The sequence below is a fragment of the Phaenicophaeus curvirostris genome, chromosome 3 (assembly GCF_032191515.1).
Source record: "Phaenicophaeus curvirostris isolate KB17595 chromosome 3, BPBGC_Pcur_1.0, whole genome shotgun sequence".
NCBI classification, from domain to species: Eukaryota; Metazoa; Chordata; class Aves; order Cuculiformes; family Cuculidae; genus Phaenicophaeus; species Phaenicophaeus curvirostris.
The window spans coordinates 78104772-78129009 of NC_091394.1; the positions used below are offsets into that span (position 1 = coordinate 78104772).

A 24238-nucleotide genomic window follows, 5' to 3' on the forward strand; every position below is an offset into this window, starting at 1 on the left:
AATCCTTTATTCAGGAGTAAGGGATAACAGGTTTAGGCTGAAAGAGGATAGATTTAGAGTAGATAGCAGAAAGAATTTTTCTCCTGTGAGAGGGGTGAGGGACTGGAAGAGGTTGCCCAGAGAAGTCATAGATGCCCCATCCCTGGATGGGACAAATTAGGTGAGGCTTTGAGCAGCCTGATCCAGTAGAAGGTGTCTCTGCCCATGGCAGAGAGATTGGAACTGGATGATCTTACACAGTTGTGCAATTTCACCTCTCTGATGTGATGGAAAAGAGGTTTAGTTTCTACCTAGTGTCAGAAATAAAGTTTGTAAAATGGCCACCCTTCATCAGAAAGAGCAGGAATAAAACTCTGGGTGTCTTGAATGTACTAAATCAAATTGTTTTGAGGAGGACAGTATGCATACGGTACTTTGAGTTGCATATACTTGATGATTTGATTGCATTGAAGGTAGGTGGCTATGTTGTGTGAAGTGGCACTGTAACTAACATTCTCCAGTTATTTAATTGTGGTAACTTCAATAATATTTTTCCATGTTAAGTTACCTATTGGGACAGTTGCTGAATACATCTTAACATATGGCTTGTATTTAAGCTGTTCAAATGAACTCTATGTTTTATTAGAGTATGACATCCATTTCATCAGAGATTTTTGAGGTTTTGATGTGTATCAAATAACCTTTGGAAATTGGCTTGTGTATAAGTTCTAGGGAGGCAATGGAACAGGTTGCCCAGAGATGTTGTGGAAGCTCCATCCTTGGAGGTGTTCAAGGCCAGGTTGGATGAGCCTTTGAGCAACCTAATCAGGTTGGAGGTGTCCCGGCCTATGGCAGGAGGGTTGGAACTAGATGGTCTTTAAGCTCCCTTCCAATCCAAACCATTTTGTGACTGTGTGATTCTTAATGAGTGATCTGTGGTCAGTTGCTCTTCTGATTTTTTAACCTTTTTGCATGAAACTGAGTGAAAGAGACAAAACGCAGAAGCGCAATGTCAATATCCACTGTCTTTCTCAGTTGTTTTTTTTTAAAGTCTATCTATGCAGGTGGTGCAAAGAGACCCTTGCTTGAAGCTTGTTGGTTGTGAGTGGTCCTGTCTGGTAAACCAGATAGTGCTGACAGAGGGCCACACTAATCAAACTAACGAGTGTCACTTCTGAGCCAGGGGTGGCTTGCAGCTGGCTAAGCATGAGTGGAGCTAGATTGCCTCCCTTTGTGCATGTTTTTATAGCCATGTTCTTTCTGTGTATGTTAGAGTTCGGTGGTAAGAAATTGGTATTGTGTGGGTTTTTTTTTTTCCTTTGTGGTTGTTGGTTTGTTGATTTTTTTTTTTTAAATAATAGTTGCAAGGTATCTTTGACTTCCAGTTTGTTCTGTACATTCATATCTTCATTAGTTTAGCACTGTACCCTTGAAAAGAACATCAAATAATTTCAGAGTTATTTCAGGCTATTAACTTTGAGCTTATTTAGTGAACATACTAATGATCCCACAGACCTATTTCAAAGTAATAGGAATGGTAAAAATGTTAGTGTTGCAGAAAATTCTCCCGTGGCAGGAAAATCAAAGAGAAAATCTTCCTAATTCATGTTGCCTTGAACTACATGGCGTATCATGGGTTTCTAATGTCTACGTTACTCTTATTGCAGTTCCAAGAAACTATGACCCTCTACTGCATCCGTTTGAGGTTCCACGAGAGTACACAAGAGCTCTGAATGCGACAAAGCTAGAACGTGTGTTCGCTAAACCCTTTCTTAGCTCACTTGATGGCCACAGAGATGGAGTTAATTGCATGGCCAAACATCCAAAGAGTTTGTCTACAGTGCTGTCTGGAGCTTGTGATGGAGAGGTAAGTTGTGGTTACAAACCACTGCAAACAAGATACTTTTCTTCCTCTTTTTCTATTTCTTTTGTGTGGTTTATTTTGTTGGGGGTTTTGTTTGTTTTGTTTTTGTTTAATGACCCCTGCTTATCTTTTTTGGTGTATTTGTTCATCTATAATGCCCTGTCTTCTCTCAGATGGTGCAAGGTACTCTGTATGTGACAGTGTTTCTCAAACTGCAGGTTGTGACATCCCAGGACACACAGAGTTTCAACAATCTTTAGGCAGCAGCTTTCAGCTGTTCAGATGTGAGCACAGGGTGTGACATTCAGTTCCTCAGGATGGAGTAGTGAATGTTTACAGTCCACAGTGATTGCTTTCTGCTGTCCACACAACCTCCCTTCCCCTTGAAGAAATTAAACTCCTACAGATTCAGAAGATGCCATAAAGTGGGGGAAAGGGGCACACAATGGAAAAATGTTTGGAATAATAATGTAGCGTATTGCCTAAAAAATGCTAGCCCTATTTGTTCGGTTATTTTACTTAAATTTTACAAGTAGCAAGAAAGAGCACTTCTATTGGAGTCACTTGCAGAAAAAAATGGTGTCTTTTCTGTCTTCTGTGTCTTCTCTCACCCTTACATTGTTTGTTTGATAGTACTTGTATATTTTAAAGCTATCCTCTTGGTAGCTGTTTGCTTTCTGCTTTTTATAGAAGGTACGTATATTGTGCAAAAGCGTGAGAAAGATTAACATTTTCAAAGAGGAGGGGAATACGTTTGAATTAAACATTGTCCAGGCTTCTCATCCACTGCTAGAAGGAGTAAAGTATTGGGTACTAGTGATGCATACAAATATAAAAAAATGGCATCCATTTCTTTATTTTAATGGGCCCCGATGGTTCAACACCAAAACCTTTAAGAGGTAGACATTGTGTAGAACATAATACAACAACTGGACTGAAACATTCTGTTGGTTCCAAATGTTATTTTAGTGTGCTTTTTTCTCTTTAGGGAGGTTTTTTTTTTGCTAAAATTATCACTGCTACTGTCTTTTTGGAAGAATTCTAGTTCAGAAATAGGAGAATGCAAAAGTACAGCAAGTATACAGCCTGGGTAGGGGGAAGGTGTAAGAAGGGAATCACAGAATCACACAATCACTAGGTTGGAAAAGACCCACAGGATCATTGAGTCCAACCATTCCACTAAACCATGCCCCTCAGCACCTCATCCACCTGTCCTTTAAACACCTCCAGGGAAGGTGAATCAACCACCACTCTGGGCAGCCTGTTCCAGTGCCCAATGACCCTTTCTTTGAAAAATTTTTTCCTAATATCCAGCCTGAACGTCCCCTGGCAGAGCTTGAGGCCATTCCCTCTTGTCCTGGCTCTGTCACTTGGGAAAAGAGGCCAGCTCCCTCCTCTCCACGACCTCCTCTCAGGTAGTTGTAGAGAGCAATGAGGTCTCCCCTCAGCCTCCTCTTCTCCAGGCTAAACAACCCCAGCTCTCTCAGCTGCTCCTCATAAGACTTGTCCTCCAGCCCCTTCACCAGCTTTGTTGCTCTTCTCTGGACTCGCTCCAGAGCCTCAACATCCTTCTTGTGGTGAGGGGCCCAGAACTGAACACAGGATTTGAGGTGCGGTCTCACCAGTGCCAAGTACAGAGGGAGAATAACCTTCCTAGACATGCTGGTCACGCCATTTCTGATCCAAGCCAAGATGCCATTGGCCTTCTTGGCCACCTGGGCACACTGCTGGCTCATGTTCAGCTGGCCATCAATCGACACCCCCAGGTCTTTTTCCTCCAGGCAGCTTTCTAGACAGACTTCTCCTAGTCTGTAGCACTGCACAGGGTTGTTGTGCCCCAAGTGCAGGGCCCGGCATTTGGCCTTGTTAAACCTCATGCCATTTGACTCTGCCCAGTCGTCCAGCCTGTTCAGATCCCTTTGCAGAGCCTCCCTACCCTCCAGCAGGTCCACAGTTCCACCCAGCTTAGTGTCGTCTGCAAACTTGCTAAGGGTGCACTCGATGCCTTCATCCAGGTCATTGATAAAGACATTGAACAGGGCTGGACCCAGCACTGAGCCTTGGGGAGCCCCACTTGTAACTGGCCTCCAGTGGGAGTTAACTCTATTTACCACCACTCTCTGGGCCTGGCCATCCAACCAGTTTTCCATCCAGGAAGAGCAATACTTCCTAAATTTGGTTTGTTGTTTTTTTCTAAGAAGTGAATAATTAAGTTGTTTTAACATTATGAAATCTGTTGAGTGTTCAAGCCAGCTGTGTCATTTTGTTACAATGCGTATGATTTCTTTTACTTGAATTACATACTGCAGTTGTGGGCTTCAGAAAACAGAAATAACAACAGAATACTTTTCTATTTTTAACAGGTTAAAATTTGGAACTTGACTCGGCGGCAGTGTATTCGAACTATACAAGCCCATGAAGGCTTTGTTCGAGGCATGTGTGCTCGTTTTTGTGGTACATCATTTTTTACTGTAAGTATAATGTGTCTCCTGAGTGCAGTGCAGCAATACAAGACTGCCTGTTCACCATCTGTTTTCCAGTGAGCAACTTACCCTCTGGCATACAACATTTAAATATTGTATGAATGCATATATTCAGTTTGTTAGTGAACCTGACAATTCTATTTCCAATGAAATTTTGTTTGTTGCTGGGATGTGGATGTTATTCGAGACTTTGGAAAGGATAAATACCAGAAAATTGCCAATGGATGGTCATGTAATTGAAGCTTGAGTAAACTAGGTTTCATTGAAGAAGTAGTTTGATTATGTTCATTGAAATGCATATAAACACTTAAAGTAACCATTTTCATACCCTGTGATTAAAGATAAGCTGATTAATTCAAGATGGTTCTGGTTGAGTAATTATGTTCAATAAGGTTATGTTAGAGCTTTATTAGCTTACATCAATCATTGCTGATTCAGTTGGATGTAAACCATCTGGAAATAGTATGTCTTTCTGTTATCATCTCAGAATTGTCTTAATGAAGGAGAAAAAAAATTGGTTTTGAAGGGCGGAGTGTCTGGAGGTTTTGCTTCTTTTAAGCTGGGTATTGAAGAGCTACTTTCACTACTATGCATTGAGCTTTTCTGAAGTACATACCATGAGGCCAGTAGTTATTTTTGTTATTTTTCCACATTGAGCAGCAGCCACCTTGTAAGCCAGTGGTGCTCCCCTCCCCTTTCTTCTTCCACTATCCCAGTTTTTATTGCTGAGCATGATGTTACATGATATGGAATACTCCTTTGATCAATTCGGGTCGTGTCATGCCTGTGTCTCCCTCAGTCCGTTGCCCATGCTCAGCCTGCTCACTGATGGAGGAGGCAGGGGTGAGGACACTAGAGTAGGGTGGGAGGGAAATGCCATGACATGGTGCAAGCACCCTTCAGCAACAGCCAAGTCATTGGTGTTGTATCAGCACTGCTTTATCCACAAATCCAAAACACAGTGCCACACGGACTCCTACCAAGAATGTTAACTCCTTTGCAGCCAGATGATGTGCATGTACCTTCTCAGTTTCTAGTGGAGTATAATGGTAAGGAGAACTAATCTTCACTTCACTGAAAGAGATCAGTGAACAGGCAAGAGAGAGTACTTTATTTGGGTGTATGTCATAGATCACTCTCTGTTCAAAAGTTACCTGTACTTAATTGCAAAGCACATCTAGTAAAAAGAAGAGAATATATTTACATAGAATTGTACCTGCTTTCTTCAACGTTTCCAGGTTGGCGATGACAAAACCGTGAAGCAGTGGAAAATGGAGAGCCCGGAATATGGAGAAGAAGAAGAACCTATTCATACAATTCTTGGGAAGGTAATGAATCTAAATTTTTATTTACCCACGTCTCTCCTTTTGAATTAAATTTGAACCGATTCCTATCTAGCTTTTGGAGGAGAAATAAATAGTTTGATATTGCCTGTTATCACAATGGGTTGTAAGGTGTTGGCATCAAATTTTATAATGACACTTCTAACAAATCTTCAAGTTTTTATTACATTTATTTTATGTTTAGCCAGAAAGCAATATCTCAAATGTTGTCAGGGGCTGTTTAAATATGTTTCTGCTAATCATCCCTTTCCTATGAACTGGTCAGATCTTTCTGTAGTCTATTTCTCTTCAGATGTATGTGCTTAGCCTGCATTAAATCTCATGTCAATACCTTGCAACCATTCCATACAAAATTTTGACTCTATGTCATCCTTTTTGACAAAAGCAGACTAAAAGTAGATACTTAAGAACTTTCAAGTTCTGATAAGCTTATTTTATATTTTAAGAATAACGTTAAATGCTTGTTGTAAATATATAGTTTGAAACTCTTTATTTATGGTGATGTTTATGGAATGCATTCAGGTACCCACTGAAAAATTGTAGTTGTACCCTTAAAATTCCTGTTTCTTTTAAAGTTAGCCAGGACTTCGTAAATTCCACTGTAAATTAACAAGAAATGTACTCACACGCATTGAGTACACAGAAAGCTAGCTTGTTGTGTAAGGCTACATCTGATAAGACTTATTTTCTGGTAGCAGTGGTGACTTGTTTTTCAATAATAGTGTAGTAAAAACATGGCAGACTCAATATGCAGTGATTTATTAATCTTTGTAACAGAACTTACTTGCGTATTTTTATATACAGTTGGCTTTGCAGGTTTTCTTTGTTTCTTTTTGGTAATTTTTTTTTCTTTTAAAGACAGTGTATACAGGAATTGATCACCACTGGAAGGAAGCTGTTTTTGCCACCTGTGGCCATCAAGTGGACATTTGGGATGAGCAAAGGACAAGTCCCATGTGTTCTCTGACATGGGGTTTTGATAGCATAAGCAGTGTAAAATTTAATCCCATTGAGGTAATGTTTCTGTTATGTATTGGAAGTTAATGATGTTTTTTTGATGGGTACGGATCTAAACTCTAACGTCTTTAATTTTCCAAATTTAGATATTGATATGTGTTTTAACATAATATTTAGGGGGATGTATACATATAAACATATGACTATACTGCTTTGGCATGTACTGCCATGTATTTTCATCATTTTATCTTTTGTCTCTGTTGTGGGGGAGAGGAGAAGAAAAAGTAGGGTGTTCTCTGTTCTGCCCACAAGAATACATATCCCAGTCCTCGGCTATACAGGGTAGCAGTTAGGTGGTTGTGGAGCTCTTACCTATTCCAGTAATGTACTCCTGTGAACAGCACTTCTACCCCTCCCTGTGGCAAAACAATTGCATTTGGTCTTCTAGAGCTGCACCTATGTGCTTCTTGGGTGGGCTGTGTTCGAGATAAAGCCTTCACGGGGAATTGCTTGTTACTTGTGAAGTAGAAAGGACTGGGTGGATTCTGAATCTTACAGGGAAAGCTATTTAAAATTAAATAATTGACTGCACAGAAAGAATGATGAATGTATTTTCTTGATTGAAAAAGGAACTACTTGACTACCAGCTTTGTGAAATAGCTTAAGTAAGTAATGTAAACTCCTGACCATACTCTAGAGGTGTTTAAAAGACAGTACATGTGGCTTTTCTTTTTTTTTTTTTTTTCAGACATACCTTTTGGGAAGCTGTGCTTCTGACAGAAATATTGTGCTATATGATATGAGAAAGTCAACTCCCCTGAAGAAGGTAATCTTTTTCTTTCTGACAAAGCTTATGGCACTAATAATCATACTAAATATGTAAATTAGCCTGTAACTGTTGATGGCAGTAGAGAAGGGGAATCTCTGAACTGTGAGTTCAGTGAGTTTTCATTGTCTAATTTGGAGTCTTTAACTGAGTTAGAATTAATATTTGTTTTTTAAACCATGCAGAGTTAGAGGGGCCCTTTTCTGCATCCAAATGGGCTGTCATGCTCGCTGTCTTGTAATTCTTGATAAAGTGCCTGACCTGACAGCAATTTCACAACAAGAACTTTACATTCCTATAATTTATTCTCTCTGTGTATATGTGGTGGTTTGGGGTTTTGTATTTTTTTTCCCCTCCTCCTTGGCTGGAGGAAACAAGGTAACTTGCAGGGTGTTTCCTCTCCACCCTTGAGAGACCCTTGCTTTGCCTTTGAAAACATGTTTTTCTTTTTCATGGTGATAAACCCTCCCCTGTGTGCCTAGTAGAAGCATTCAGAAGTCCTTTGCAGTGAGGTCAAAATTGTATTTACATGTCGAATTTACCAATTACATGAAGATTCTTATTTGTCTACACAATGAGGGTGGTGAGGCAATGGAACAGGTTCCCCAGAGATGTGGATGCCCCATCCCTGAAGGTGGACATGGTTTAGTGGTAGGCGTACCTGCCCATGGCAGGGGGCTGGAACTGGGTGATCTTTGAAGTCTCTTCCAGCCCAAACCATTCTATAATTCTATGAACAATTTTCATCTTGAAATACAGTATTCTAGCTTGTGAATGTACACTCAGTGTCCTTCTCTTACGTTATGTACTGTCTGCAATGACAGTGGTCTGATATACTCTAGAACACTATAGTGGTAATTAGTTATAAAATAGCAATGTGGTTGGCATAACAGTATTTCTTTCTCTCTTTGTGCCCAAACAATTTTTAATGAAGTTTCATTTAGGCCACTGAGACAGTGCTTATAAAAAAACTGTCAGTGGTGCCAGTTGGAGACCTGAATGTTAAATGAACATGGCCAGTGCTGTACATGTGTAGTTACAGGTTAAAATGATGTGGTTTGAGCCTTTATGAACAAAGGTAAAGGTCAACAGGATTTTACATATACATATATCCTAAATAAGTAAAAGTATACATACATGCACATATGTGCAGATGTGCATGTATGTGTATCTCATGATGTGAGTAGCATGCGTACGTTCATTCCTTGCTATAGGAGTAAAACACTGATGAATACTTCCTTGTGTATGTGGATACAGCAGCTTCTACTGGGTTTCCTGCTGGGATTGTCCTGTGGTGAGATAGTTGAGTGTCTGTTTCTGCATTGAGAACTAAGAGCTGTGTAACTCCCTAGAGAAGGGTGCTGGATTAGCAGAGCAGCTTGCACACTGCCCTGAGTTTGGAAATTGGCAGGAGTCTCTTTGTTGGTGGAAACAGGAGTACAACTTGCCACATCATGATGCAGGAGCTCGCTTGCCTGTTTGCCCTGTCTGTGACTTTCAAAGTCTTAAGTTTCAGATAGGGATGGATAGGAAGGTAAGAACTCATATAAATGCAAAATGAATGATCTAAAAAAGCTGGGAAATGATGAAGGTAAGCACTCCTGTTACTTGACAAGAGGAAGACTTTCAATAGAAGTTAGTATGTTTTAAAACTAAAAGTCATTCTTGTGCAACCTGTGAGGTCACAGAAAGAAAGAGCTTAGTGTTTTAAATATGGACTTTAGCATTTGAACACCTGATGGTATCTGTGGTGTCAGTATTTTGAAATTGTTACAGTCTTGGCTGATCACCTAAAGTAATTACCCTGTAAATAGTAAAGGAGAGCAGATTATTTGTGCAATCTAGTTTTGTGTTAGTGTTTTGTGTCAAAATCTCCAGGCTGACACTCTATAAGGAAGTGCTCACAGTTTAATTAAAGCAAGATAGCCAAGTCTTCAATACCTGCACAGCTTTGAGTTATCTTAATAAGGACTTTTGACAGAAGTAAGTATATCTACAATTGATTAAAGAGGGAGAAGATGGCTCTGCTATGAGTTCACATAGTTCTGGAATGCCATTACTAATGTATTTACATCATTTACACCCCTGGTTGCCTTACATAGTTGTTACTGAATACAGTGCTAGAGGTGTACGGAGAATCATTTTCCTTGGCACTATTTAAATTCCAAATGTTGCTACTGAAATAAACTGAATGCTTTAAGTTTGGGTGAAAGAATAGTGAAGCAAGATGTGGAGCATGGGTTTTGACCAAACCTGACTCCTTTAAAAAAAGAGCTGGATTTTTCAGCAATATTATGGTTATTTTTCTCCCCCTCCACTCTACTCTTGTTGAGACCTCACCTGGGGTACTGTGTTCAGTTCCTGAGTCCTCGGCACAGGAATGATATGGATCTGTTTGAGTGAGTCCAGAAGAGGGACACAAAGTTGATCAAGAGGGCTGGAGCACCCCTCTATGAGGACAGGCTGAGAGAGTTGAGGTGGTTTAGGCTAAAGAAGAGAAGGCTCCAGGGAGACCTTATAGCTGCCTTCGAGTGCTTAAAGGAGCCTACAAGAAATCTCAGGACAGGTTCTTTATCAGGGAGTGCAGGGGTAGAATGAGGGGTAATGGTTCTAAGCTGAAAGAGGGCAGATTAGATATTAGGAAGGTATTACTGTCAGAGTGGTGAAGCCTTCGCACAGGTTGCCCAGGGAATTTGTGGCTGTCTTCTCCCTGGAAGTGTTCAAGGCCGGGTTGGATGAGGCTTTGAGCAACCTAATGTAGTGGAAGGTGTCCCTGCCCATGGCAGGGTGGTTGGAACTAGATCATCTTTAAAGGTCCCTTCTGACCCAAACCATTCTATGATTCTATTTTATGATGTGATTTAAAATTATTTATCATACACATAATGTGTTTCAGTTCATTATGTATTCATTTTGCAGTGGCTGCACAACTTGAACAGAGAATATTAAAGAACCTTTCTTCATTATTAGCTTCCCAGATCTGTGCAAGGTTTATAATTAAAAGAATACTAAAATTGGAACAAATTCTAGTTGTCACACTACTGTAAACTTAAGGCCTTTCAGTGGCCTATCCTTTCAGTAAAGTCACTCTTAAGTTAGAGATCACTGTAGACATCTGATGATTGCATTCAGCTCTGGATGCACGTGATTTCAGAAAATAAGCAGGGTTTTGCAGCATGGACTTCATATTGAACAGGATAACATCACTGAGGTAATGAGGACTTGGGGAGAATAAGAATCATGACAGTTTGTGCACACACATAAAATCACTTTTTTTGGAGGGGGTGTCAGTAGAGGTCATCACTATTAACTTGCTTTTAGATTGTGTTTCTTATTGCAAAAATTACAATTGTACAACTGTATTTTGTTATATGTATGTAAATTTATAGTGTTTGGTGTAGTAAGTGGAGAACAAAAATGATTTTGGAGTACCATAGCATTAAATACCCAAATTTCAGGATTTTCAAGTAGGATTATGGCTGGCCTAGAGAATTGTGGAAAATCCTGTTTAGAGTTGGTAGATTGTTAATAAGTTGCTCTGTAATCATACACCTACTTTGTGTCAGGCATACTGTATGGGATTTACTTTTAAATAAAATGGTTGAAAACTACTCTGAGACTCAGCAGCAGCCAAGGCTGTTATATGGGCTGTGAGATGACGCCCTCCCTACCTCCCCTTCTCCCACAGGGGCCCAGCTGTTCCTGCCACAGCTGTCCCCCGAGGTGGGGACATCCAGCGTAGTGCTACTTGATGCCTCTTGTTTAGTCCACTGTTAGCAACCCGGAGGGGTCTTATTAGGCTGTGGTGACCTGCCTTCTTCCACTCCATGGCAAACTGGCCTCTTCGTATCCATCTGCTTACTAGCAGCAAGCAAGTCTTAGGAATGTGTAGTAAAAGATTCACTGCTGATATAGTGTTAGGGGTGAGTGCATTACAACACAGTAACTTCTGCACACATTTCTTGGCACTTCAACAAGAGATGGCAGCTGTCCTGAAGAATTCATGAACTGCAATTTCAGAGGAAATAATGATGGGATACTAATAACTAGGGGAACACAAAAATGTTATAGTCGCTCTGCAAGTGATGGTTCACAGTGTCAATTAATGACTGTCCTTTGAAATAAACATTTAATTAAGTGTGTTTGTAGATTACTTGAGTAAAAGTTCATGTAAATATAATGAAGTAGTGTACGTGGTTTGCATGTTAAATAACCACTTAAAAGAATTTGCTTCTAAGGTGAAGTACAGAGGAGAATTTAATTGCAGCATAGCACAAAGCAGTCAGCATGTGATGTGAGACTGGAAGCCCCTGACTTCCAATTTGAGCACCTCTAAGGAAGCATTCTGTCATGTAGCTATTCCTCTGCCATAATTCTATATGTAGAAAGTGCTAATCCCCAGTGTTATAGGGTGCTTTGAACTATAGCCACTTTTTTACTGTCTGTAACAAGACAGCAATGTGTACATATCTTTCAGGTTATCTTGAACATGAGGACAAATACACTGTGTTGGAACCCTATGGAAGCTTTCATTTTTACTGCAGCAAATGAAGATTACAAGTAAGTGTGACTTTGCCTTTTGTTGATTCTGATTGTGTCATGCTTTTAATATGTATCTTAGTAAATCATTATCGTGCTAAAATGCATTTTAAACATGACTCTAAAGTTGAATCACTTAAGTAATAATCTAGAGAATTCTAGGCTCACTTACTTATAAAAAAAGAAAGGTATTGATTTTAGACCTTACCAGGGGAGGGGAAAAGCAGTGTAACTTGTAAAAAATGCAGCTGAACCAATGCAAGTGTAACTTGTGACAGGACCAGGAAAATAAATGCTATTCGTCCAGTATGAGGCAATATAAGGGAGTGGGTTTTTGCTAGCTTTTGTGAAGCTTGGTATATTGTACCAATCAGCTATTTTGATGAGAACATTTCTTGAAAAAAAAAATTAATCTGTTGTGAAACAGTTGCAGAGACTGCAGTACTTATCCTTTCAATGTCTCACAGCAGTTTTTTACTTTTGAACAATACTATTCATGTGAACAGTTAATCTGATACTGAGAAAGCTGTTTCTTCAAAACTAGGCCACTGCAAAATCCATATTCTTTTTTTTTTCCCCAGGAAGTCAGTGATCTAACGAGATCGCTATTTTCTTCTAGGACACAGGAATTTTGTCACTAATCTTAAGACTGTTTTTCCAAGGAAATGGCATCTGGCCCACACCTTGAAAGTGGGTGTTGTATTGAAAGTGCTGCTTCTCGCTTCTTTTGGTTATGGTGTAGTAAGACTACCAGGCTACCTAACCTGTCTGTTTATATGTGTCTTCTGTCCCAGCTGCCCTGCTAAACTAAAAATGGTAGCTTTTACTGCCAGAGGCAACTGTCCTCTTGCAAACTAAATCAGTTGGTGTAAGTGCAATGGCACATGCATATATCAGCAACACACATGCAAGTGTTAGCTGATTATGTGGGCAAGTGGCTTGATGCTAGCATACTTTTTCTTGGGAAATTTGGAAGGGAAAAGCAATAGTAGTCATTAAACTATTAAATAAGAGATGCTGAATTCTAGTTGGGAGTTCATTTTCAACAAGGAGAGTGAGAAACCTGTTAAATTACAAGCTTCAATATGGTAGTTCTATTAAATAGTGTATCTTAAGCAGGTTTCATTAAGTGCTTTGTAAAGCACCTTTGCTTACTAGAACTAAGGAAATTAATGAACTACTGGTTTATTATGCCTTGATATGAGTCATTGGGCCTCTTGATTCAAAGGAATGCAGGTAGACTTCACCTGAGCTTTGAAGTGCTTAAGAGCAAACCAGCTGTGCTCCAGCAGCCGTGTGTTTATTTTTAATGTAGTGCTTTTCTACAGGCAGCATGCTCTGCTGAATCAGTATCTCTGTATGTTTTCGACCAAGCTTCCCTTGGACTTATACGTTGTCTGGCCTGAAGACAATTAGGCAGTATGAAAGGGTAACAGCCAAATGGGAACTTCCCAGTAGATTCTGGGGGTTCCCAATATGGGAATATCTGGAAGCCTTGCAGAGTTGATAGGCTTGCTGTAATCATTCGTAAATGCTTGTCCACGTTCAGATTATATACTTTATATCTGTAGATGGAGTAAAGGGGGACAGTGTGGTCAGTGACCCATTAACAGATGATGAAAGGAATAGTAGAGACTATTTGTTCTTTGACAGTGAGTAAGAAACCTAGGTCCGATCCAGTAATCAAGGTCTCTGGTTAATAAACTGTTTTCAAGCCTTAAACAATGTATCATTCATTCTTTTTGTGTGTTCTGAGCAGCTTAGAGTTTCCTCTGCAATATGGATCTATCCTTAAGTGTGATTTATGTATGCTTTAAGTAGCTGTTCAGCAAAAATGTACTATTTACTTAGGAGTGTTGAGATATTAAGCTGTTGGTGTATTTCTTTTAAAGCTTATATACTTTTGATATGCGCTATCTTGAATCACCTGTGATGGTACATATGGATCATGTGTCTGCTGTTCTTGATGTGGATTATTCGCCCACTGGGAAAGAATTTGTTTCTGCCAGCTTTGATAAGTCTGTCCGCATTTTTCCTGTAGACAAAGGTCGCAGCAGGTGAGTGATTTTGCACCCCTCTTGCTGTCATTCATTCCAGCATCATCCTTCCCTAGTCACAAGAATTCTTAATTCAGTCATTAACATCTTCATTGAAGCATTCATTTTCTGTAGATACTGAAATCTTATTCTGAATATAAGTTGAGATTGACAGGTCATGTAGCTGACAGATAATTCTGCAGTATGTATTAAAGTAGAACTTCTACTTAACTGCTAGCAGTATTTATGCTGTTTTGGATTAAAAGTACAGTGCATTATTATTCTTGGGTATACTTATTTGTATTTTACTAAGAAATAAAATTTTATTTCCCTCTCTCTGTATCTCTAATGTTTTAGGTCACTTTGTGCTGTATCTGTCACCACTTAAACTTTGCAATTTACAGTTGGGCTTGATGATCTCAAAGATCTTTTCCAACCTAGTGATCCTATGATTCTAATTCCTTACAACATTGTAGCATTTGGTTTTCTAGAGACTGCATTCATCCAATACGGATGATCGCTAAAGACGTTAACATGAAAAGCACTGTTGTATGAATTCCTGAGGATCAGTTTGGGACACTTCTGTGATCTGTTTCAGGATGCTTATTAACTTTTGTTCATATTTTGTTAACCAGGTTTTGATTCATGTGACAATGGTTTCAATGCGGTTCACATTGAATTGGTTTTTCATGTAAGATTTCATAAGGCAGTATATTAAATATTTTGCTGATGTTCAGATTGGATCTACTGTCTCCATTTTCTTTTTTTTTTTTTTTCAATTTGCTGAAAATTGAAGTGTGTTATCAGATCTGTCTGGTATCATTTGTTCTTTCTAGCCTACGTCCATTATTCTCTGTCGTCAGTTCTTCCTCCTTTTTCTTTATTCTTGACTTCATTTTACTTCTAGCTGCTTTCCGCTCTCCAGCCTTGGCCCCCCAGAAGTTGCTACTAAGTCAGGTTCTGGGTGGTTTGCAGGTGGAAATGCTGAAATTTATTGTGAGAGGAGCATTTTTTAAATTGATTAATGCAGTACAGAACACAATTACATTGATTAATGCATACATAAATGCATCAAAGATTGAGACGGTCAGCTTACATTTTCCTTTATAACTAATCTACGGGTAGTTTTTATTTTCTTCCTCTCTTGCAATAAAATGTTAAGTGCAGTTAGGTATTACTGTTCATTTGTGGGTTGTTTTTTTTTTTTGTTTTGGTTTTATTCTTGTATTATTAAACAATATGGTTAGCAGCTCTTGTGTTCTACAGATTTTCTTTTCTGTGGAAGAGTAATGTTCACAGAAATGGTGCTATGCGAAGTAAAGCACATTAATGAAGGGAAATTTGAACATGCTGTAATGCAGCCAAAGGTGCATTCCCCTTTATAGCAGATTGTTGCCAAGGCCTGTAGAAGGAATTTTCCTCTTTGTAGCCCCTTTTTCCCCTTTCTGTGTGGTGGCTGTAAAAATAGTGAGTAAGTTCTTCATCTTACAAATGAAGAACTTAGTCTTACGTAAGCTGACTAGGGCATTCTAGGACACTTAAAATTCTTTAGAAGCTGGGCTTTTCCAGAATTGTACAGTTGTATTTAATGCTGTGGAATGCAGAAAGGTCTCTAAATGGAAGATGTGATCACATTTGGAAAACTGAGAGGGCAGTTAAGAGTATCTGTAAACAAGGATCTTGATGATATTCAAGTTTTGACTTTTGATCACCCCACCAATTTGAAAAAAACTAACTTCCATTGCTTTCTATTTTATTTTAAAATGCAAATTTCTATTAGGAAATTGATTATCCATAAGAAATAAGATTTATTACAAAGATAATTAAATTTGGTTAATCCTTGGTAAATGTAACTGGATATCTGGGCAAATTATATAAATAACAGATCCAGGTTGTTTGGCCAAGTTTTGTGTTTTTCCTTTCCCTGAAAATGATACTAAATAACTTGTGATGTCAGCAATAGGAGAGGCAAAGGCTGAAAATTCACACTAAAGAAATGAAAAGTACATAGTTCCCCGAAGGTGGGTAAAGAAAAGCTTTTGTTATTGAGGCAAATAATAAAATGGATGTGAACGTAGAAATGCTTATGAAAACACATATGTGCACACCAGCTATTAAACATTGACATCAGTAAAAAGCTGGTGTGAGTATGAATGTTTTCTGACAGTACCCGTGCTCAGTCTTCCACATGGTTGTTCTTGTAGAGCATCACTTGAGTATGAATTACAGGAGGTGGTTAAACTTATTAAAGCTTACTTAAGGTGATATGTTGATTAATTTTGTTTTTTTCACAACTGCTCCAGCTCAACCCTCATCTAGTTTTTCCACAGCTCTTGAATAGGTGTTATATCCATGTTTCCTTTCCATTACTGCTTTATTTTTTACTTGTAAAAATAACTGAATAGAAGAAAGAGGGTGGTCTCTAAGCTGCAATGTGTGACACGTATACCAGAGGAGGGTGTGTTAGTGGATGATAAGTAGGACTTGCTTATTCTTTAGCTTTAGAATGCTAATAAATAGTTAGAATTACCAGAAAAGTATACTTAGACCTATATATTTATAGCAGAAAGAAAAGAATAATTTTATCTTGTTCTGCCAGTTTGGTGCATGCTTAATGAAAATTAGGTAAGATTTTCAGTTAAATATTGGTTCAAAATACAACTTGTAGAAATATTTTTCACCAGATGTCAGCACTTGTTGCGCAGAGGTCTGATAGGCCTGATATATTAGATGTGGTTTATGCTTTAATAGCCACGCAGCTATTCTGAATCCCTTTTTTACTAGCTGATATGTTTTGTTGAGTCCTTTTTTTGCAGGACTGGAGAATGTTCTGTGAGTTTTTAGAGTTTTAAATTTTTTCCTGGGAGTCATTTAGACAATGATAAGAAGCCCGTTTCTGGGGAAAGGAGGGAAATCACAATGAAAACACCTGTGTCGGGGCAGTACCCCGTTTTTAGTACGCAGTGGGGGGATGATGTGATTGAGAGCAGCCTGGCAGAGAAGGACTTGGGGTGCTGGTCGATGAGAAGCTCAACATGAGCCGGCAGCATGTGCTCGCAGCCCAGAAGGCCAACCGTGTCCTGGGCTGCATCAAATGAAGCGTGGCCAGCAGCATGAGGGAAGTGATTCTGCCCCTCTGTTCCTCTCTTGTGAGACCTCATCTGGAGTATTGTGTCCAGTTCTGGAATCATCAATGTAAAAAGGATATGGAGCTGTTGGAACGGGTCCAGAGGAGGGCTACAAAGATGATCCGAGGGCTGAAGCACCTTCCATATGAGGACAGGCTAAGAGGGTTGGGCTTGTTAAGCCTGGAGAAGAGAAGGCTTCAATGAGATGTTATAGTGACCTTCCAGTACCTGAAAGGAGCCTACAAGACAGCTGGAGAGGGACTATTCATAAAGCCTTGTGGTGATAGGACAAGGGGCAATGGCTATAAACTGGAGAGAGGCAGATTTAGACTAGACATAAGGAAGAATTTCTCACCATGAGAGTGGTGAGGCACTGGAACAGGTTGCCCAGGGAAGTTGTGGCTGCCCCATCCCTGCAGATGTTCAAGGCCAGGTTGGATGGGGCCTTGGGTAACCTGATGTAGTGGCATGTCCCTGCCCATGACAGAGGGGTTGGAACTAGATGATCTTTAAGGTCCCTTCCAACCCTAACCATTTTATGATTATATGATTCTATGAAAAGCAGCCAGTGCATTGCCATGACATAAATGGAGAGCTGGAGGTGTATATTTGTTACTCTTTCTTGTTCATAGTGGTGATGTCAAATTCCTTGGCACCTATTCTTCTGCAGTTCTATTCTGTAATGCTTGGTCAGCGTTACAGCATATTTGGGAACAGTATGCATATCATATTATATACCCATGGCATGTTTTGTAAAAAGAATTATGTTTTAGCTATGTATTGTAATTTCTATGAAGGCACTTATTTTAGAAGTGTCTTATCTTAGGTGGTCTTTTATCAGTCTAACCATCATACTTTGAATCTCTCTCTCTATGGATTTAAGATCAGCACAGTATTTCATAAAAGTCATAATCTTTAAAAAACAACAACAAAAATAATACATATATTGTTTTTAACAGAATGCTTCCTGCTATTTGAAAGGTATTATTAGTTCGAAAAGTGGTGGTGGATCATTTAAAAATGTTTCTCTTTGGTTTAGGGAGGTATATCATACAAAGCGAATGCAGCACGTCATCACTGTAAAATGGACTTCAGATAACAAATACATACTGTGTGGCTCAGATGAGATGAATATTCGTCTGTGGAAAGCTAATGCTTCTGAAAAACTGGGAGTGGTAAGTGTTGCATTTTGGTTTTTCTTATGACAAGACAAGATGCTTGGGCTTTTTTGTTATTACAAATGTAAAATTGTATTTTGATGTTTGTACTTAGTCTGAAAACTGACATGCACAGTATAGGTCATTGCATTTATTGCAGCTCATAATAATGTAATTACATGCCTTGTTATTGCTACAGAAGTTGACTTTTTTATCTTGTTTAGTGTTAACTGTAATCATCAATTCTAACTAAAACAGATTAGAGTTTTTTACCTGGGTGCTACAGGTGAGAGTTCATCCTTTTTGCACTAGAGAAAAAACAATAAATTCTGGTTTGTCATACATAAGTCATTCTACTGAAGCTTAGGATTTCTACTTTTAGAAAGGTTGCCTGGCATATGACTGGTTCATATGCAGTTCATACTGTGTTAAGTGTATGCATTGTAAAATGGACCACTTGCAGCAATGCACAACTGAGATTGTAATTAACCTATATAACTCAGATATCAAGTGAACAAGCTAGTGTGGTCTCCAAAGTCCATTTAATTCAATGCTAAGTCAGTTTGGTTGAAGTGTTCCTAGTAGGAACAGACATGAGTCTAATTAGATACATGTCTCTTCTGTTCCATTTGTTCAAATGTTTATGTATAGAAAAAGGCAAAATGTTCTGTTACAGTTAACACTTGCATATATTCACTTGCACAGTTGTATTAGTGTTGAATGACTTTGGAGAATGAACTTGACACTTTCTCTGCTGGGAGTAATCCCTTTATGTAGCTTTGTATTGTTATGGAATTCTGGAGATGCTTACATTGCCTTTTCTGAGCCCATCAGCATAACTGTCAAATAATGCTTGGGGGAATTTCTGCTTTATCTTATGAAAGATTGAGGGGGGAGGAAAGGGAAGCTGTTATTCACAGAAGAATATTTTATGGTTGTGGGGATGGATCTATTGCATAGTTATGTCTAGGGCTGCTTGTGGTCACCTGAAGATCCTCCATCAAGTGACGGTGTCTGGGTAGGAGGGAAGTGGAGCAGGGAGAGGTGGCAGGTAATTGGGAGTGGTAGGAGTATTTAGGGCTACAGTCCAGAACGGAATAATTTATAGAGTGTTGTGCACTGTGAAGCACTGGATATAGAGCAGCACAGCCAAAACAACATGTATATCTTTAGCCATGTTCCATTGCAGGTATTTGTAAGTCCTGTTTTCTTTCATCTTTGCTACAGATAAACACCTTTGTTGCCTATACAGTATTTGGGGTTACAAACTACTATTTAAGTTGAATTTCTTTAATGGAATATTTTCTCTTTTTTTGTTGAGGATGCTGTGGGTTTTTTTGTTGTTGTTCTGAATTGATTCTTGGGATTTTCCTGTGTGGTGCTTCAGTCGAGGATTTAACATCTAAATATCAGTGCCATACCTGCGTATTCCAAGGACTGATTAAAGCCCATTTTAGGCTTTACTTTTTAATTTAACTTTTATATTGAATTTGCTTGGACAGCGCAGAAATATTATCTATTTTCTTGCTGTTGTATCTGTATGGTCATGGCAATGCCCTTTTCACCTGATATTAGCCGAAACTTTTTCTTTATTCTCTATAATCATTCTTCATACCGAAGGAACAGGCTATCTTTCTCTAAGATGTTGTTCTGCAATAGAATTGTGTTGTGTTTTTGACATACAAGATCCGACACCACCTTCCCTCCCCTCCCTTCCCAAGACTAACCATATAGCTCAGGATCCAGGAGTGGGAGGGGAGACAAAGAGATGATTATAAAACATGCTCTAAATTGTCACAGTGAGACAAGGCTCAATTTGATCGCTTCACTCAATACAAGTGGACGTGTCTTCAAATATAGAAGCTTTCTTACCCTCTGTTAGAAAATGTTGGTGTATGCCAGCCCAGAATGCCCTGTGTGTGAAGCAGTGTTGTTAACTAATAACATCACTGTGCTTGAGCACCCACGCTGTTCTCCAGACCCAACTCCTTGTGATTTCTACCTCTTCCCAAGGATCAAGCCAGTGCTCAAAGGAATCCATTTTTTGTTGGTAGAAGTTGTAAAAGCAGAACTGAGGGTGATCCTCAACAGCCTTTCAGAAAATGAACTGTGGAATTGCTTTGAATGTTTATGGCTGTGTGTCAACTCAGAAGGGAACTATTTTGAAGGTGATTGTAGTTGATTTTCTTAATTTGTTAAATGAAAGGAGTTACAGGCACAGTCTCAGGTTTTGTATCTGACCTCATACATCTTTACTCTTCGTGTGAAGGACAAGTGGGTAAAAAAGAATGTAAAGTAGGAATCATTCTATATATAAATGCTAATATTTACAGGTGTGAACAGAAAATTCACTCTATTGGCTGCTAGATGGCTCCTTTCCTTATGAAAGAGGAAGGATGCTTGGCTCTGGGAAGTAATGGGCAAACACAACTATTCCTACATTATAGAAAAGATATGTGCTAAAAGAACAACTTTGCTATTGTTTAAGAATTTAAAACATAGAGTGGTAAATGACATCCTGCTGGTTTCTGTAGTATTTGCATCACTGCCCAGGGATGGGCCTAAAAGGGGCAATACCAGTTATGATTATCGGGTAGTGGATATGCTCTGCACATTAATACTGTTTTCGTTGATGTGACAGTGAATCCTACATGGATTAGTTGTTGGTATATTTTCTGTTTATAAGTACATTTTTGCTGCTTGACATGTGTCATGGTTTAACCCCAGCCCAGCTAATTCTGGCAGCTAAAACCAAGCAGTTAAACTCTTAAATCCTGCCCACCCCTCCACCCCGCCCCTGAAATGGGGAAAGAGAAATGAGAGGGGTAAAATAACCTTGTGGGTTGGAAAATAAAAGCACAGTTTTAATGAAATTATAATGATAATGAAAATAATTAGAAAGTAATAAAATTTATACAAATATTTGAGATCATGCCCCCACTCCTTAATGACTATACATCACCACAAATAATGTAAAGCAGACATGAGGGAACTAGGTCCACAGGTAGGAGGGAGCTGAGTTCAGGAATGCACAAATCTGGGATAAGGAGCAACCAGCAGATGAGGTCCTTGCTGGATGTTGGCCATCGCACTAAAGAATGAGACCTTCGTGGTCTTTCAGTTTTATACCAAATATGATATATATGGGATGGAATACTATTTTGGTCAGTTTAGGGTCACCTGCCCTGTCCTCCCCTCCTCACAGGTGTGGCCTTTTTTTGCCAGCTTGAATGGCCGTGGTTATTATAGGGATAAGTATAAGCATTTTGTATACCAATACCCCGTGTTATGCTTCTAGTGAAGAACATTGTCTCAAAAACACGCAGTTAGCTTTCAGAGAATGAGTTACTTAGAACAACAAGGTAGTCACAAAACTGACTCTAATTTAGCTGAAATCACAAACGTAACTCTTGGAGGCTCTGAATGCGGTTCAGTTCTGCTGTTGTGGGATCATACAAATACGGCTTATGTAGCATGTGTGTCTAAGGGTTTGTAAGCATTTTTGTCAAAAGTCTTTGGCTGTTGGGTCACCAGAGAACTAAGTTAACAGCTAACTAACATGCAAGTCAGGTGGTATGTGTGGGTTTTGTTTGTTTTGGTTTTTTTGTTTGTTTGTTGTTGTTGGGTTTGTTTTTGTAGTATCAGAAATAAAAGTCATCCCATTATTTAGAATACAAAGCTTGTCATCCTATCTTAAGAAAAGCACCTTGCAACATCAAAAGACATTATAAGAAAGCAAAATAATTTAGAAATACAGGAAAAGCTTAGAAGGGACATAGTGAATTACATAGAAAAACTGCTCTCATTTCACATGGCAGATGGTAATGAATTTATAAAGAATTATGTTATAATAAGAAGGGATAGTATTTCACATCCACATATCTTACGTGACAACATGTTCAGGCATGATTCTGTTGAAGCTTTGAATTTAGCAAGATGCAGAATTTGGATATTAGCAACTGGCTGAAGCTGCTATAGTGAATGTTAAACATTTTTTTTAGAAGCACTATGAGACTTTATTTTTCAGATGTTTAGAGAGTAATTGTTGCTAATAGAACTTAATAGTGGAATGTTTATGGCTTATCATGTTCTTGGATATACCTTGGAAATGTTGCTTGGATTCAGGCAACTGTGCCAATCCTTGTTTGATCCAACCTGGTAGTTTCTGTGATTCTTAGTTGCAACTGTTAATGGCTATTTATCAGGTTCCACTGTTTTACTTTAGTACCTGCTACTTTTTTAGAGGATTGGTGTTCTTATCTTCACAGACATATGCTTGCTTATTTTATAAATGTCCAGTTCTTCCCTAGTCTGTAGCTATTTTTTGAACACTTCGAATATTCAAAGCTGAACATTCAGTAATTCTGTCGGAAGTGTCAGAACATGTATTAAATGCTTACTTGCTTGGTCTGCTGTTTTTGTTCACTGAGAAGATTTGATTGAATGACTCATCCAAAGTTCACTTTATTTCTGATGTGCTAACATCGTATAATACGTTGCGCGTTAAGATGTATATTTTTGAGGTGGATGTGGATGGAAACTACCACCCTAAAAGAGAAACTAAAAATGGTAGTAAAACATTTTTTTCTTTGAGTACTTATTCTTACTTGGTTTTAGCACTGCTGAGTTCCAAGGAGGTTACGGTGAATATATTGTACTTATGTTGTAAGTGATGAACATTTACCCACTTGGAAAGTTGTACTTCCTGAACCGTGGCTACCCTAGCAGTCATCAGTTCTGACATGCATGTTTCTTTTGGTTTTTAATGTATTTGGCATAGCACTCATTATTTAAAATCAGTGAAACATTAAAGTAAGAATAAAAGTCTGTGGAGGAGCCAGAGGCATGCTGCGTCTCCACTCCACTGACAATTAAGTCTCCATGGGTTTTGCATAGGGGTAAGTTGACAAGCTAATGCAGAAGTTGCTATAAAATAATTTGCAGTATTTAGGTTTTCTAGTAAATGTTGATTAAATAATAAATAATTATTATTAACTGGCATTTAACAGGTTTTAATTTTGAAGTAGAAAATACCTCGCTCTGCATGTCCAGAAGTAAAAGACCCAATTAAACAAGACTTTCAAGATACTCCACACTGTTCAAATACTGTACATAAAATTTGAAATTTGATGCTTTAAATATGTGAGGCTTTTGTGCCTGTGCTGTTGGAGAGGTTTGGGATTTCTGAAAAGGTAAATGAGAAAATAGAGCCTCATCTGAGGGAAAATATTGTAAAAGCAGCAGGAGTAGAATAGGTTTCAGTTAATAAAATATAATTAATTTAATCATTACAAATGAAGAGATAGATTTTTTTTTTTTTTTTTAATTGTAGTGAAAGTGATGACCCATCAGTGGAAGTTTGAAAACCTGTATTGTTCTTCAGTCTGTTGACACATTAGGAAAAAACAGACACCTGCAGTTCTTACTGTAAATGCTTAGTAACATTACTGCTGTGAGTAACATTTGCAAAATTTGGCTCTGATACATTTCCAAAGAATTAGAACAGAGCACTAGACAACTGAGGAGAAAGCTCTCTGCTTGGCAATGATCTGTTATTCCATAAGTGTAAAACTCATTTGAGGAGTGAGTGTAACAGTAGTGGAGCAGAGGTTTAGTGCTTTCATACAAGATGCTGAAATAACAGCTTTTGAGTAGGGACTGAAAAAGATGGAAGAAAGTGCAATTACAAGTCTTGGTTTTGATCTAGCAAAGTGCATTAACAGGAGAGCACCAAAACTGTCCAAGTAAGAGTATATCCTTTCAGTCTGCTTCTAGTACACAGTTCCATTTTGTGAGATATAGCTGATAACAAGCAGTGCCGGCTATTGTGTGACATGGCATTCTTCTTGTAGCGAGTTTAGGTTTGTGATTCAGTGCACATGTACCTTCATCCCTTCAGCTACAATTCTTTGCTCTTAACATCTAC

At 38.7% G+C, this 24238-nt stretch overlaps 1 protein-coding gene across 1 annotated transcript in view; it reads left to right on the forward strand.

Annotated features, from left to right (window-relative positions):
• The window catches only part of DCAF13 (DDB1 and CUL4 associated factor 13), a 30303-nt gene that overhangs the window by 595 nt on the left and 5470 nt on the right, over nucleotides 1–24238 (forward strand). Inside the window, exons 2-9 of the mRNA XM_069854530.1 lie at nucleotides 1647–1846; nucleotides 4207–4314; nucleotides 5565–5654; nucleotides 6528–6683; nucleotides 7375–7452; nucleotides 11930–12012; nucleotides 13884–14048; nucleotides 18195–18330. Coding sequence (XP_069710631.1) covers nucleotides 1647–1846; nucleotides 4207–4314; nucleotides 5565–5654; nucleotides 6528–6683; nucleotides 7375–7452; nucleotides 11930–12012; nucleotides 13884–14048; nucleotides 18195–18330 — 1016 coding nt within the window. The remainder of the gene's footprint in view (nucleotides 1–1646; nucleotides 1847–4206; nucleotides 4315–5564; nucleotides 5655–6527; nucleotides 6684–7374; nucleotides 7453–11929; nucleotides 12013–13883; nucleotides 14049–18194; nucleotides 18331–24238) is intronic.